Source organism: Aphis gossypii, chromosome 2 (assembly GCF_020184175.1).
Source record: "Aphis gossypii isolate Hap1 chromosome 2, ASM2018417v2, whole genome shotgun sequence".
Classification (NCBI taxonomy): domain Eukaryota; kingdom Metazoa; phylum Arthropoda; class Insecta; order Hemiptera; family Aphididae; genus Aphis; species Aphis gossypii.
The window spans coordinates 64,545,342-64,559,860 of record NC_065531.1 but is presented as its reverse complement, the minus strand read 5'-3'; the positions used below and the strand labels follow the sequence as shown (position 1 = coordinate 64,559,860).

Sequence of the window (14,519 nt, the reverse complement as noted above, 5' to 3'; positions counted from 1 at the left end):
GTGGTGTTCGGCAAGTTACTTTCAAGTGGTAACCAAATTGATATATGAGTTAGGGCCGGTCAAACGGTAGAGGAGAGATGAGAGGGATACATTCCTCATAAAGTTTTTTCAATATTTATATTTATATAAATCATAATATTATATCTAAAATATTTTTATAAAAAAAATATAGTAATATATACAATAATATAAGTTTTTTTTTATAATCTGATAAAATATAAATATTAATTAACAGTTTCTGATAGTAAAAATTTTAAACTTTGGTGAAGGTAAAAACTGTACTTATTTAATGCACTTTAGGTTAAAGTAAAATATTTTTATACATAAAATAATTGTTAAATGAACAGTTTATAAGCATAAAACATTTATATCATTAATACCTAGTATAATTTTTATGTTTTTTCTTCTCTATTTTATAATTAGTGAGAAATAATATATTTAAAATGTTAATATATTTTATAATATTGTATAGTAATTATTATTATATTAATCAAAGAGACATATCGGTGGTTTAACTACAATGGCTGTTTTTCGTACTTATACTTTTACTTGTTTAGATTCATTTTGTACACGGTATATATACCTAACTATTAATTAACTTTTTAGGTTTATATTTTCAAATAATAAATGGATCTATAATATGATCCTTGAATTACACTTTTAAATAAATACCAATTTGTGCATGTTAATAAAAGATCAGTCCTCCGTCCCTACCCGTTTGATCGCCACTGATACAGTTGCGGAAAGTATGAAAATTCGGGAAATCCAGAATCACAAAGACGTCGTTTGATTTAATTTTTTTTTTCAATAACTATACTGCAGTATGTAAGAGTTTTAAATAACTTAAACACGAGATATCACATACGTCTTTCTGGTTTTGTATGTTATACACCGTAAACGGAATAATTCGCAGCAGTCACCGTGTAACATTAAAAATTCATATTACAATATAAATGTGTTATACAAGTCGTACAAGTAATAATATAATATACTTTGCACGAAATGCAGGACGGCACGTTCTCGCGTGTAACGAGGGTAACTAATAATACCACCCGACTTGGTCGAAGACTTGGCTACCGAAGAGTAGCTGAAAATACCTCCGACTTCACTGTACAGGCGCATGTGCATGTCGGCGACGCGACGAGGACGGCGTCACCAGGGCCTCCACATGTTGGGGTCGGAATCGGGACCGGCGCCGGCCAACTCTTCGGGCCTGCGAACGCGCGCGGCCGTAGGGCCGTCGCCGTCCGACGGTGCCGCCGCCGATTGCTTGTGCGAAGACGACGCGTTGGCCGTAGGAACGTTTACCGATATGTCGCCCAGGGGCCTCTTGTTGCCGCAGCCGGCCACGGTTTTTTTCATCGAAAAGTCGAGGGGCGGGTACTGGGCCGCTGCGGCCGCGGCCGCCACGTCTTCGGCCCACGAGCTGGTCGACGACACGTCCGGTTCGTCGCAGTACACGAAAGGCGTCGAACCCGCCGCGACGTCCGGCGGCGACGGGAGCAGACCGTGTACCGCGGTGAACGCGCTGGCACGCGAACGTCCGACTTTCGGCAGCGACGGCGGTGGCGGCACGGGCGGAGGTACCGTCGGAGGCGTCAAGCGTCCGATCAGCGATTGCTGCAGGACCGGTCGACCGGTCGGCATCGGCACCGACGCGGCCAACGCTGCCGCCGCCGTCGCGGCCGCTTGCAGGTCCAGTCGATGGTGCAACGAGTAACTGTTATTGTTTACGAGTGGACGCGGCGGCGGCGGCGGCGGCGGCGGTGGGGGCGTCGTGCCCGCGGCCGCAGCGACGTACCTCATTTTGGCCACGCACGAATCCAAATGTGACATCAGCCGTTTTTTGATGTCTTCGTCCACCCCGTCCAACCGGTCAACGAACCGATTCACCTCGCCGGCGCACTCCTGGTAACCCGTCTGAAACTTTTGCACGACCACCGCCGTCAAGGCAGCAGCGGTCGACGACGAAGGCGACAACGGCGACTCGACCGTCGGACAGGCGGCCGGAGCCAGTGCAGGTCGACTGGCACTGCCGCTCCGGTGCAACGACTGCAGGTGTCGTACGGTCATTTCCAGGATGTCCGCTTTTTCCAACTTGGTGTGTCTTGCTGGCTATAATAATATTTTCAATATTTACATTTACTTCGTAAGATAATATAACAGTAAGTAGGTACAACCAGTGTTTATTTGGTTCGAGATTGGACCCCGCCCGATAACTCGCTTAATACATTAATTCAATACAATATTGTTTTATGTTTAATAATAATATTTAAAAAATGTTCCAAGTATAATAAATACTATAAATGTGATATTCTACATATTATATGTATTTTATATTTTTGTAAAACCATTTTTAAGGACTATTATCCTTTATAAAAATATCTTGAAAGGTAATTGAAAAATTACTCGTTAAAATTTTGAATTAGTTATATAATTTATATTTTTAAATGTATCTAGTAATTTTTTTTTGTTACTGTAAAAATACGACTTCTCATTTGAACAACAAAAATTTGTTTTACTACTCACTCCTAGTAGTACAAAAAAGCTCAATAATTTGACAATATAGTGCTGAAGATTATTTAAAATTTGGTAGTTGTGTATTACTCTGTATACATTATATATTACGTATATTTACGCGCCTAAAAATATTGTATTGCTTTAACTTAGATATTTTTGTAGGTACAATGTAAAAACACTTAAAAATATATCTGAACTATAATCTACAGAGTACCCGAAATGTGAGAAATGTTTTAAAGTTTATTTTATCTAACTGTACCTATTTGTGTTACTTTATTTTTCATTTCATTAAAATTACATAATATATAAATATTAATAAATCGCATGTATTGCTTATTATAACTGTACAAACCAATGCAATTTAAACATAAATATATTCCATATCTTACTATATACAGTAAAATTTCTATTCCTTGATGATTAAATCTTATAAGTTATAAGCCAAGTCTTTCCCTTAACAAATTGAACCTTCTACTGTCACATTATGGAATACAAAATGACAGCAGGAACGTTACGATACCACACGATGATACCAAATTCAGTAGAAATAACAAGAATACATTTATATAAAAAAAAACGGGGACATTGCAAAAGAAACAATACAATAATAATATAACGTTGACAATTGAATGTTTATACTATACAATATTATAATAAAGAGAGTGTATAATCCTTGAGATCAAATAAGTTATTTTTAAGATCGTGGTTATGTTTTAAATGGAATATTATTACACAATTGTGTTTTTCTGTTTTATACCTATCTATATTCAACGAACTGATTATTTTTATTCTACTTATGGAAAGTATTAAATTCAGTTATAATTAGAGATAGGATGTTGATGACCTAAAAAACATACAAAAGCTCACTTTAAAAAAAAAAGTACTCTAAACCTCTAAAAAATGTTTTTGAAAAATAAATCTACTTAAATAAATGAAAAATATTTAATTTAAAAATAATAATTATTAATACCTTTAATATATTATGTAATAATAACGTATGTATGATACATCTTATCGGTACGTGATAAATGTAATCACGATAATAATAATACAATTATTTTTCCAAATATTATACAAATTTGTAAATAATGTCCCCCTCACTGTACAAAACTATAAATAATGACCTAAAATATGAAAAATGCAAAAAATTCATTTATAGCTAAAAATGCAAAATAAAATAAGTTTATTCAGTATCAAGAAAGCATGAAATAAATTTTTATCTCAGATATCATTGTATAAGATATTAAGATCAAAGAAAAAAAATGCAAAAGTCATCAACATCTTAACTCTAGTTTTAATCATGTATATGGTTAAAATTAATGAAGGTATTATTAATTATTCATTTTAAGTATGCTCATTAATAGACACCATTATATTAATATTTTCTTGGATATTTAAAAATAAAACTGATAAAATTCTCTTATAAATACAGTCAATGAGTTGACAAGTGTCAACTATAAAGTACAAAAATACAAAACATTTTTTGAATTAAAAACGATAAGAATTTCGTAATTTGTTATGACTATTGACGAAAAATGATAAAAATAAAGTAGATATGAAGTTGGCTGAAAAACACTATACTCGTATATATAGAGAACTAAAATAATACAAAAATTACTGTAAGAGATAAAATGAAAAAAAAAATATTTGATACATGGCAAATAAGATTTAAATTGTTGTTAATATTTCTAAGATTAAGAATTTATCATATTATATACCATCTTCAAAGTATTATAACGAAAAATTATATTATTACTATTTAAACTTAATGTGATTCTCGTTTTTCTCATTACTAAAATTTTACATAATATGTTTGTTTTTATACTGATTTCATGTTATATTTTTTATAAAAATTATAGTTAACTTACATCTTTTTTCAATGCATCCAATATTAGTGTTTTCAGTTCATTCAAACACTGATTGATTCTGGCTCTCCTTTTTTTTTCCATAATTGGTTTATTGTTCTAAAATAAAGAAAATACTAAATTTAATATTAATTTAAATAATTTTAAATAAAAAAAATTATTTCAAAGTAAAATTTTATTTTCATTTTTTTAGCAATGTTATCAATACAGTGTTCAACAAGTTTCATCCTTTTAAATTTAATGGGATCATTAGAATTTTTAGAAATTTAAAAATGAGTTTATTTTTACGACGTTTTACGTACATATTTATGAATATTAATCGTTATCACATAATTATTAAAATACATATAATAATAAAATATCAGAAGTAATAATAAAAAGTTTTTTTTCTCATAACAAATAATATTGAATTTTTGTTATTGAACATAAAAATTAATTAAAAGAATAATATTAAGTTAAGAGTTACTAATATAAATATCTTTATTTTCTGAGACTGGTTTAAAGTATTAACATTAAATTGTATCGTAACCGTTAAATAATTTTAACTAGATATTAATTTTCAGTATTATAACAATTAAATGGCTAAATTTATCAAAAGAGAATTATTCGCAAACATTAAACAACTCTTAGGAGAAACAAAAAACTATTTCGCACTTAATCTCGAAAAGTTATTTAAAGATTAGATATATACAGGCCACAAGGGTATGGTAAGGTGATTTGGGGATTCAATCCCTCCACCAAAAATAAATAATTATATCTAATAAATATAAATATATATATTAAATATAATATTGATTGTACACTTTTTTAATGAATCCTCCCCTGGATTTTTATTTTTGTGTACGTGCCTGTTAAAAACGTACTTTCAAAAATCAATTTAAATATCGTAGTTATTTTAAATTAAATAGAAAAAAATAATTATAACACGATCAGTGATGTATTAAATTCTTATTAAAACTATTAACTTAACAAATTAAGAGTCAACATAAATATAGATAATATGGTTATTTACCTTTCGCAATTCGGATTTCGAAAGCTCGTAACGTCTGGGTTGGCCAGAGGATGACATCCCGGACGAATGTACCCTCGGATCGTCGTCTTCCGAGTCATTGTTCGTCGATGACATACTATTATTTTACCTATATTTTCGTCTGACGAGTGACAAAACATGTATAACTACGGCACGGCGATGTCGCACAAAAATATACATCGGAAAAATTTTACCCGACTGTTTCGCGGCGTGTTCACGTACCCGTTAGCATTTCGTCGGAAAAGTGAAATTCGAAAAAAACGTTTATTTTCGGCCTGTTACGCGCGCAATGATCTAAAACACCGACAAAAGCGAACCGGTCCATACTGCTGGGTTATTTCAAAACATAATGGCACGGGGCGCATGGTTGCGCGAGTTCCCACGTTGTGCACGCGTGCAACTATCGCCGCGATTGTGCCGCACAATCGCTACGATAACTACTATATATAAATATATTTATCGTTATGCGCGCGTACCTTGCGCATAATAATTTATTCCATACCTATATTCTACGTTTCGATAAGTGATAATAATACGCGCGTACCCACCCACCCCGTACGTAATAATAATATACACCATTCATGTTATTTGTGGCCTAACTGTCTAACCGTTTATAAAGTTTACGTGGGTAACACGAACTCACAGCTTTTACATTTCGATGTATTTTAAATTCTTAAAATTTTGTAAGTTCTCCAGTGTTTAGAAGTTAATTGTACGGTTCTGCTCCGACTTCCCCTATAGTATATTCATTAAATATTTATATGTAATGATAATTATAATTGATTATTAATTCCAAATTTTTTTGATAGCTCAATATTTGCTGAAATAACGTGAAAAATGTATATATTAAAGTTAAATCTACGTTTTTAGACATAGAAATATTATAGATAAAATACATTTTATTACTTATTAATTTTATCATTTCTATCTAACTCTTGATATAAATTAAAAAAAAGAACTTTTTTCGTATATTATTGCTTTTTAGACAATTTATGTATAATTTTATTTTTGTTCTATAATTATTCAATTACAAGTTAAATTCGTGTTTTGACAATCTTTTTTGTTTTTGAATCATTCGTTTTACATTTCAAACAAAAGCGTTTCCAGTATTATTTTAGTTTAACTGTACTTTATACCTACACCTTTGTGTTTACAGTGTATATACTATATAGGTATATAATATTATTATAAAAGAGCTGTGACTTTTTGTCGTATTATTATTATTGTTACACAGCAAGCGAGATTCAAAGGGTACATTTAATGATGGCGTACCTATACACCATAATAATATGTGTATACGCATTAAAGTAGTTCTTATAACACGCGATGACGACGACGAGCCAAAAAACCACTTCGCCGAGCGAGGGTATAATAATTGCAAAATATAGCAAGCCGCCTACTGTGGGACCCCGAGACGAACAAAACACATATTGTTATGCCCAGGGCATATATAATGTTTTGTTCGTCTTTTGTGTATTTTCTTTTGCCCCTTTCTGTATAGGTAGGTACTTTTATTAAAATATATAATGTACATAAAATACAACGGGAAAATATCATAATATAGGTATTAGGTACACAGCAGTGTCACAATTTTTATTCGTCACTAACCGTAATATTTTGGCGCCACATATCACATGTATAATTCATGTATACAAACACTATTGTCATCCCATTGGTATGTCCAGGTAAACGTATTATAATATATTGCGATCGGATTGATTGATTTTTATGTCATGTTTTCGTTGCGCATGAAAGGCATACGTGTGTACGTGTGATGTGTGTATACTATGCAGGTTACCTTAATCGTTTTTACCAACTGTTAATCGATCTTAGATATTTAATACAATATAAACGTTATAGTCATCTATAGACAAATTTGCTTCATTATTATTTATATGTATTCGTATATTGTTGATAAAGAGGTTTTAGGCATTCGCTGTTTTAATAATTATCTAAAGTATTTCAAGTATAATAATTATTGATGGTATTGAATATTAATTTATCATATTTGTATACAAGTAAGTGAACATATTTTTATCATCTATATTAATATATTATATAATAATTCATCGACTGATAAATTTTAAAACACATTTTTAATATGAAGTGCTTATGACTTGTTGAAGTCGTTATTCAATAAATAAATATTATTAAAACTCTTTATTTATCACGTTGCCATTTCCATCACTATGATGTAGCTGCTGGCGTGTAAATATAGTTATATGAATTAACTATATTACTACGTGTATAGTGTTTTTTCTATTTCGTTTTAGCTACAGTTTTACCAAGTCTGTCAACTGTTACAACAATAATTTGTTGAGGGAAAAAACGGTTTTTTAAAAATGCGAATTTCGTAACGGTCTCGCGCGATACCTAATAGCTCCACCCACACCCACCGTAATTTCTAACGAAATGCCCTCGCTTATTATAGGTTCTGCGGACGCGGTGCAGGTACAACAGATGTCCAACCTCCAACCCTGTCTACCTATGATGGGCATTAACACGTATGGCGGGGGTGACTGCGGGCGAAACTCACGTTCCGGTGCGGAGTCAACGTGAGAGATCCGCGGCCGAGTTTCCGGTCCACAGCTCTTCCCTCAGATAACGCCGCGTATATAATTGCGTTTCCGTCGTCGGTCGGTCAACCGGTGACTCAATCGTGTGTGATGTGTGTTGTGTGTGTGTGTGTGTGTGTGTGTGTGTGTGTGTGTGTGTGTGTGTGTGTGTGTGTGTGTGTGTGTGTGTCCGGATACTGTGTAAGCCGACGATACATATGTATAGTAATAATAGACGATAATACGTGTACCTCTATAAAGGTAGCGGGTATATAAAGGGGCGATAGGTTAATTACTCCGAGGGATGTCTATTATATTATATTATAATTCCGACGCACATGTTGGTTCGTGTGTGTGTGTGTATAGGTATATATATGTATTATGTATGTACTGATTACTGACGGGCGACCGTCGACGGCCGTGGGAACCGGACCGACAGCTATAGTTTTAGTAGTATATAGGTAGTAGGTTTCTGGTATAGTGTAGTTGTAGTACCGTAAAGTATGGTGGTGGCAGCGTTAGTGCAGTACACTATTTATGACCGAATGGACGTGGCTGAGAGGAAAGGGGGAGTTGATATAATATCGTTTAACGCGCGATAACGTACGTATAATATATATGGTATGAGTGTATGTGTGCGTGTTTATAGGTATATATCTGCCAGGTATATTATAATATATGTGAGGTAGTCGCAGCGCGGTCACCTGTTCTCTGAACGTCTTCCGGCATATCCGTAAATTATAACAATAATTATTCTACTGGGTGATGTATTTAACACAAAACATTCGTTATTTTAGAAAACTGTTAACATTTTTGAAAATATATATTTTTTAAATAATTTAAAATATTAAATATATATATTTATTATTTTTATCATTATCATTTTTTTTTTAAATTTTTGAAGTAATTCGGTGTTTTCAATTTTAATTTTGGACAAGTAGTTTAGTGCTATAAACATTTAAAATTTAAATGAAGAGAGTGGTACAGGTTACTCCATAATATTATGCTTATTTATTAATACACCACTCATCTTAACATTAAATAGTTACAATGACACTTATAAGTAATACCTAATAATTTTACTACTTGTTTGAAATTTCTTTTTTATGAATCAAAGTACTCTAAATAATTTTTATATAGGAATATGAAATTAAAAATGTATTTTGTCATTCAAAAGAGTAAAAATCTCGTAAAATAATAACGAGCAAAAATTTAAAATAATGATAAAATATTATGTTTTTTTACAAAATTGTCATTATATAACAACTTACAATAATTATCTAATTCGTTTTCTGATACAAATAGACGATGAGTATCTTACGTTAAATGAATCACCCTGTATATGTGTAAATGTAGGTACGACTGAATGTATTGTCTTTTTCAACGTCGTCAACACCGCCACTAATATCACTACTTCATATTATAGTATATGAATTTAGGTAAATCGTGGTTGTCAATAAGCGCGTAATAATATACATCATATTATATTATTGTATTATAGTATTATAAGGTAGGTACCGTACGTTTCGTTATATTAATACGATGATAAAATGTCGATTCGCGACCGTGATATTCCTTTCCGTTTCAACCCTATGCCGAACAGTGGTGTTATTGTCTATTGTTCTGCGTTTAAAATGTAAAATATTGTGCCGCAACCATTTCCGCCCTTCATTATCTAAGATATACTCACGGGACGAAATTTGTTCCGTGAACAGACTTAACAGACGTGTCTGCGCGATGACCTTGCCACTTCCGGAAGATGACCTATTTTACTTCTTCTTATTCTTCTTCTTCTTCTTTTTTTCCCTTTATGATTTTAAATTCCATGTAAAAATTACAAATATTATTTAATCAAACATAATATTAAATAGATGCAGATACTTAATACAATAATACCTATACCTGCTCAATGCTAATCGACTGCAACAACTAACAAATCTACACGTTTATTATTTTTTTATTTACAAATATCACTTTTAAAATTGGATTTTTACAGAAAGTATAAACTTTGTAGATAGGTAAATTTTACATATTCTATGTATAATATCATAACATACGATGATATAAATCTAAAACTATATAGGTGTATACAGAAATCATATCATAAATGCTCACGCGTTTGTCATGCTATGGGAAAATAAAATATATAAAACATTTAGTTACAAACCAAGGACAAATTTATTCATTCAAAAATTCTTTTTATGTGTTTCCGGTTCGATCATCTTTATTAATAAGAGATGAACGAGTGAACGACGTATTTTGAAATCGGGTTAAATCACGGAAATACATTTATTCATTATACTATCGGGCCGATAGTATTTGAATGGGCCATTCAAATTTCAAAAAAGACCGGAATGAATAACAAAAGACTGTCGATCCCTTATTGTCTTTTTTATGAACCAGACAGGGATTCATCACAAGAAAACGACAGTGAAAAAAAAAAAATAATAATAATATAATACATAATTTGAGTATATTATAATGTCTGTAAGTAATTTTACATTTTAACATCAGAAGAGTAGTCACACCACTTCCATACAAATATATATATCGTATTATCATCGTTATGTTACACGCGTGTCACGTTGCAGTTTACTTTTTTATATTATATTTATATGTTGTAATTGAATGTGTATGTACAACGGAATACTTATTCGTTTATACATACTGTAAACACACAAATGAAAGCGAATTCATCGCCGAACTGGAGTATCACTCCACAGCCCACACATGTTCACACCTTGATTGCTCTACTACAATTTGTGTGCGTTTTGCTTTTATATATTCGTCGCTATATTAAATAAAATAATATATTATACGTAATGATTACACATCATAATAAATGATGTTTAGTGTTTCTTAAAAAAAATAATGATCATAATAAATAATATATTTAAAACAATGAGATTAAACAATCGGAGTATAGTATATTAACATAAAAATCTAAAACGTAAACGAGATTTATAAATATTTTACAGTTCGAATTACACTTTCGTGTGTGGGATTTACGATGCTTTAAATTTTGCCAACCGCATAATAATATATACGACACGTAATAATAATTGCCAACGAGTGGGTGTATAATATACTAACAGTTATCGAAATATGCACAATATTTATAAATATCGTATGATTATATATAACTGACGCGCGAATAATACAGCGCGTTATCATCACTCAAGTCATAACTATAAAATATACTCATAGTTTAATAATATATAAATATTACGAATTATTATGATACCGTTTCACTTTCACCGGTTTTGGCCGGTGGTGATCGAGCGTACGTCGCGTATCATAATCGCGAATCAATGGATCGGTACATAAGATATAATATTTTACGTAGGTACACATATTATATATTATTATTATTAGTATATAATATTCGATCCATCGCAATTTGTCGATCGATAGTCACCGATAAACGCGTGCCCATATAATATTATACAGGTATAATAATAATATTGCGCGCGCGCGTGTGTATCGCGGCCGTAGTTCGTCTCGATCTCGGGCCGTTCTCCACTTGCGGCGGGGCCCGCGAATACAAAAAAAAAAATAGTATAATTTTATTATTACGATACTATGAATATACCTATGTGTATATAGACGACTGTTAGAACGAGCGCGAGTGCTTGTCGGCCGGTCGGTAAACGTGGGAATGTCGATACGGATGAAATCTGCGGTCCCACGGTAGGTCACCTGTTGCCATCGGTAGAGTCATCCGGACGACGACCACCGCAAGTCGTGTGCACCGATACGCCCTGTGCCGTCGCGCGCGCAGTAGGGTTTTGCAACCAGTCACTGTGACATGAAACGAGCGTGTAAAATGTGAATGGATAAAAAATTATTATTTTTAATCTTTTTACTATTATTATTATTATTATTATCATCATTGTCGTTGTTGTAATTACCTATTTTTCCCTTTCGGCAAAAAAAGATTAAGCTCTATATATGTATAATATTTACGTTTTGGATCATGTCGAACGCACGATTATTGTAAATCCGATAATTTGCAAACTTTCCCCAGAAATTGCTTAACAAGCTAAAAACGATGATGAGAAATACAATTAGATAAGATTATTTGAAAAAAAAATAACCAAGTTGTATATAGAAAAATGATTTATTATAACGTTAAATCGACAGTCCCAGAAGTAAAAATTATATTTTTCTTGATTCTGTGAATTGAAAATAAATCACATAGATTTATAAAAAAATCTAAAAACCCAAAATAACTCAACAAGTGGAATAAAATCAATTTATCTATTATTATAGGATACAACAAACTTTTCATCAGTTGCGCTTAACATGTATAATTAATTGAAAATTAGCATTTCTACAAATATACAATTCAACATTTCTCTATTGATATTTATACCTTATTTAATATATTTATATAATCACCAATATTGGCAATGTTTTGGTGTAGATATTAAAAAAATCAATAGTTGGCTACAATTCCATTAGTGAATTTGTGGCTTTTCAAATAATTTGGAAATTATGAACTAACGTTATACTATCATTGTTGATGACTGATGAGATATGTCCCGTCTTAAAATATCTATTATCTATAATATATATTATATATTTTAATTAATATTTTATTTATAAATACTATATTATGTATACGGTACATATTTTAATATTTATTATTTACAAAATGTTTTATTGTTATTTATTATTAATAATTTAATCAATTCATTGTCAAGATACAATAATTTATAAGTTGCAATACCTAGTTTTACTAGTTTTAGATCTATAGATTTATTAAATATTATACGATATACGATAGCACTATATATAAATTAATATACTTTTATTATCTTTTGGTAAGTCTATTTTAGGCAAATTATTTATTATTATTTTAGTGGAAGATTTTTGGTATTAATATCAATTTATACTATACTATAATATTATTCATTTATATATTAATGTGCGTATCAGCTATTATTTAAGTAATTTATTGTAACTGTATAACTGTAATTGATTTGGCTGAACGAATAAATAAATATATTATGTATGATATATACGAGATAAATGATAAACATTACCATATAGAAATGTATTAACTTTGATTTATGCGCTTATAATTATAATTATAATATTTTATTTTTTATTAAATAGCTCAATAAAATATGCTGATGAAAATTAAAAACAAGCAAAAATACAAATGTATTATCAATTATTATAACAGCTTTTTTAAAATGTAAATTCATTTCACTATGCTTTATGAACATATTGGTCTCAACAATCATATACAACATCCATTTTTGAAAGACGTATTATAATACGAATTTTGTATTAGATATTTTACTTAGATTAAATAACGGTTATAGCCCATAAGTGTAGATATTGTTTTTTGTACTATTATAGTTGTTATGAATAACTCTATTTTCTGGTATGAATAGGAAACGTTAATAAGTACTCATAAAAGCTACTCCACCCCCACATAACGAACATAACATTTCAATAAACAATAAAAATAATTCAGTTATAAAGATTTAGTATACATAAATGTGATATAAACTGTTGACAAACCACGTATTAGGACAATAAAATATTTTCAAAGTACTTCTAGTTAAGTATTGAAATCAAGATGTATAACATTTTCTACGATTGTAATTAAGTTTGACTTAAAAATAATTTTGAAAAAAAACTCAATGAACAGGTGATACAGCTTAATTTTTTACATATACAGACATGAAAACATTATTATATAAAGTGGTAAAGACATGTACCTACTTATTCAATTTTATTTTTTACAATGCACTAATACTTAAATGGTTCATTAGACTTTAAAAGAAAAATATGTTCTCGGGGAATATATCCATGCAACAATATTACTTACATTACACAGTCTATAATAGAGTTCTATTGTTTAACTTCAAATGTATAACCACTATTACTACAATATAAAGTTAACATACTACTAGACAGCTGTGCGGGATACATATTAAAATAAAATACTCAAAATTTATGCTATAAATTACATATAGGTATATTAAAACATGAATAATGAAATTACATTAATATTTAATGAAATGTGTTTATACTAAGTGTTAAGATAAAAAACTTAGAATTGTGTGTTATTAAAAAATAAAATAATTCTAAATACATTTGAAATATACCTCTAAAATAACACTAAAATTTAATAATTTGATAATCTTAAAAATAAAGATAAATTAAATTATCTGTTTATTATTATTTATTATTTTATATTTATATTTTATATAGGCATTTATTTATCTAAATACATATTTTTAACTTTGAATTGCAAAATATATTTTCATTCTGTAAAATATTTATCATTTGTTCATAAACATAAATTTAATAATGAAGAAACATTTATGACTTTAATACATATTTATAATTTATGATTTAGAATAAGACAAAGATCATTAAATTTTGAATGTTAAAGGTAAACTAGGTAAAGGTATTTAAACGAAAATGCAAGTGAATTCATTATTCATATTGTTCATAATTTATAGTAAAATATAGCGTTAATTGTACACCTTTATGTTACGTAATAAATCTTAATAATATGAATAAGTT

At 30.3% G+C, this 14,519-nt stretch overlaps 1 protein-coding gene across 1 annotated transcript; it reads right to left on the bottom strand.

Moving 5' to 3' along the window:
- Nucleotides 1-160: 160 nt before the first annotated feature.
- On the bottom strand, nt 161-5,920 carry LOC114119110 (transcription factor HES-1-A-like). The gene is made up of 3 exons (XM_027980583.2): nt 5,398-5,920; nt 4,389-4,484; nt 161-2,115 (listed from the first exon to the last, which is right to left on the bottom strand). Exons 1-3 carry the CDS (start codon nt 5,509-5,511, stop codon nt 1,153-1,155), a joined length of 1,173 nt encoding a protein of 390 aa, XP_027836384.2. The 5' UTR covers nt 5,512-5,920; the 3' UTR covers nt 161-1,152.
- Between the last annotated feature and the right edge of the window lie 8,599 nt (nt 5,921-14,519).

Bases quoted from the DNA above. Each gene is read 5' to 3' on its own strand.
- LOC114119110 (XM_027980583.2), bottom strand. From the start codon at position 5,511: ATGTCATCGACGAACAATGACTCGGAAGACGACGATCCGAGGGTACAT. The intron at 4,485-5,397 runs GTAAATAACCAT...TCTTTATTTTAG, and splicing joins CGAAATCCGAATTGCGAAAG to AACAATAAACCAATTATGGA. The intron at 2,116-4,388 runs GTAAGTTAACTA...ATATTATTATAG, and splicing joins TGGATGCATTGAAAAAAGAT to CCAGCAAGACACACCAAGTT.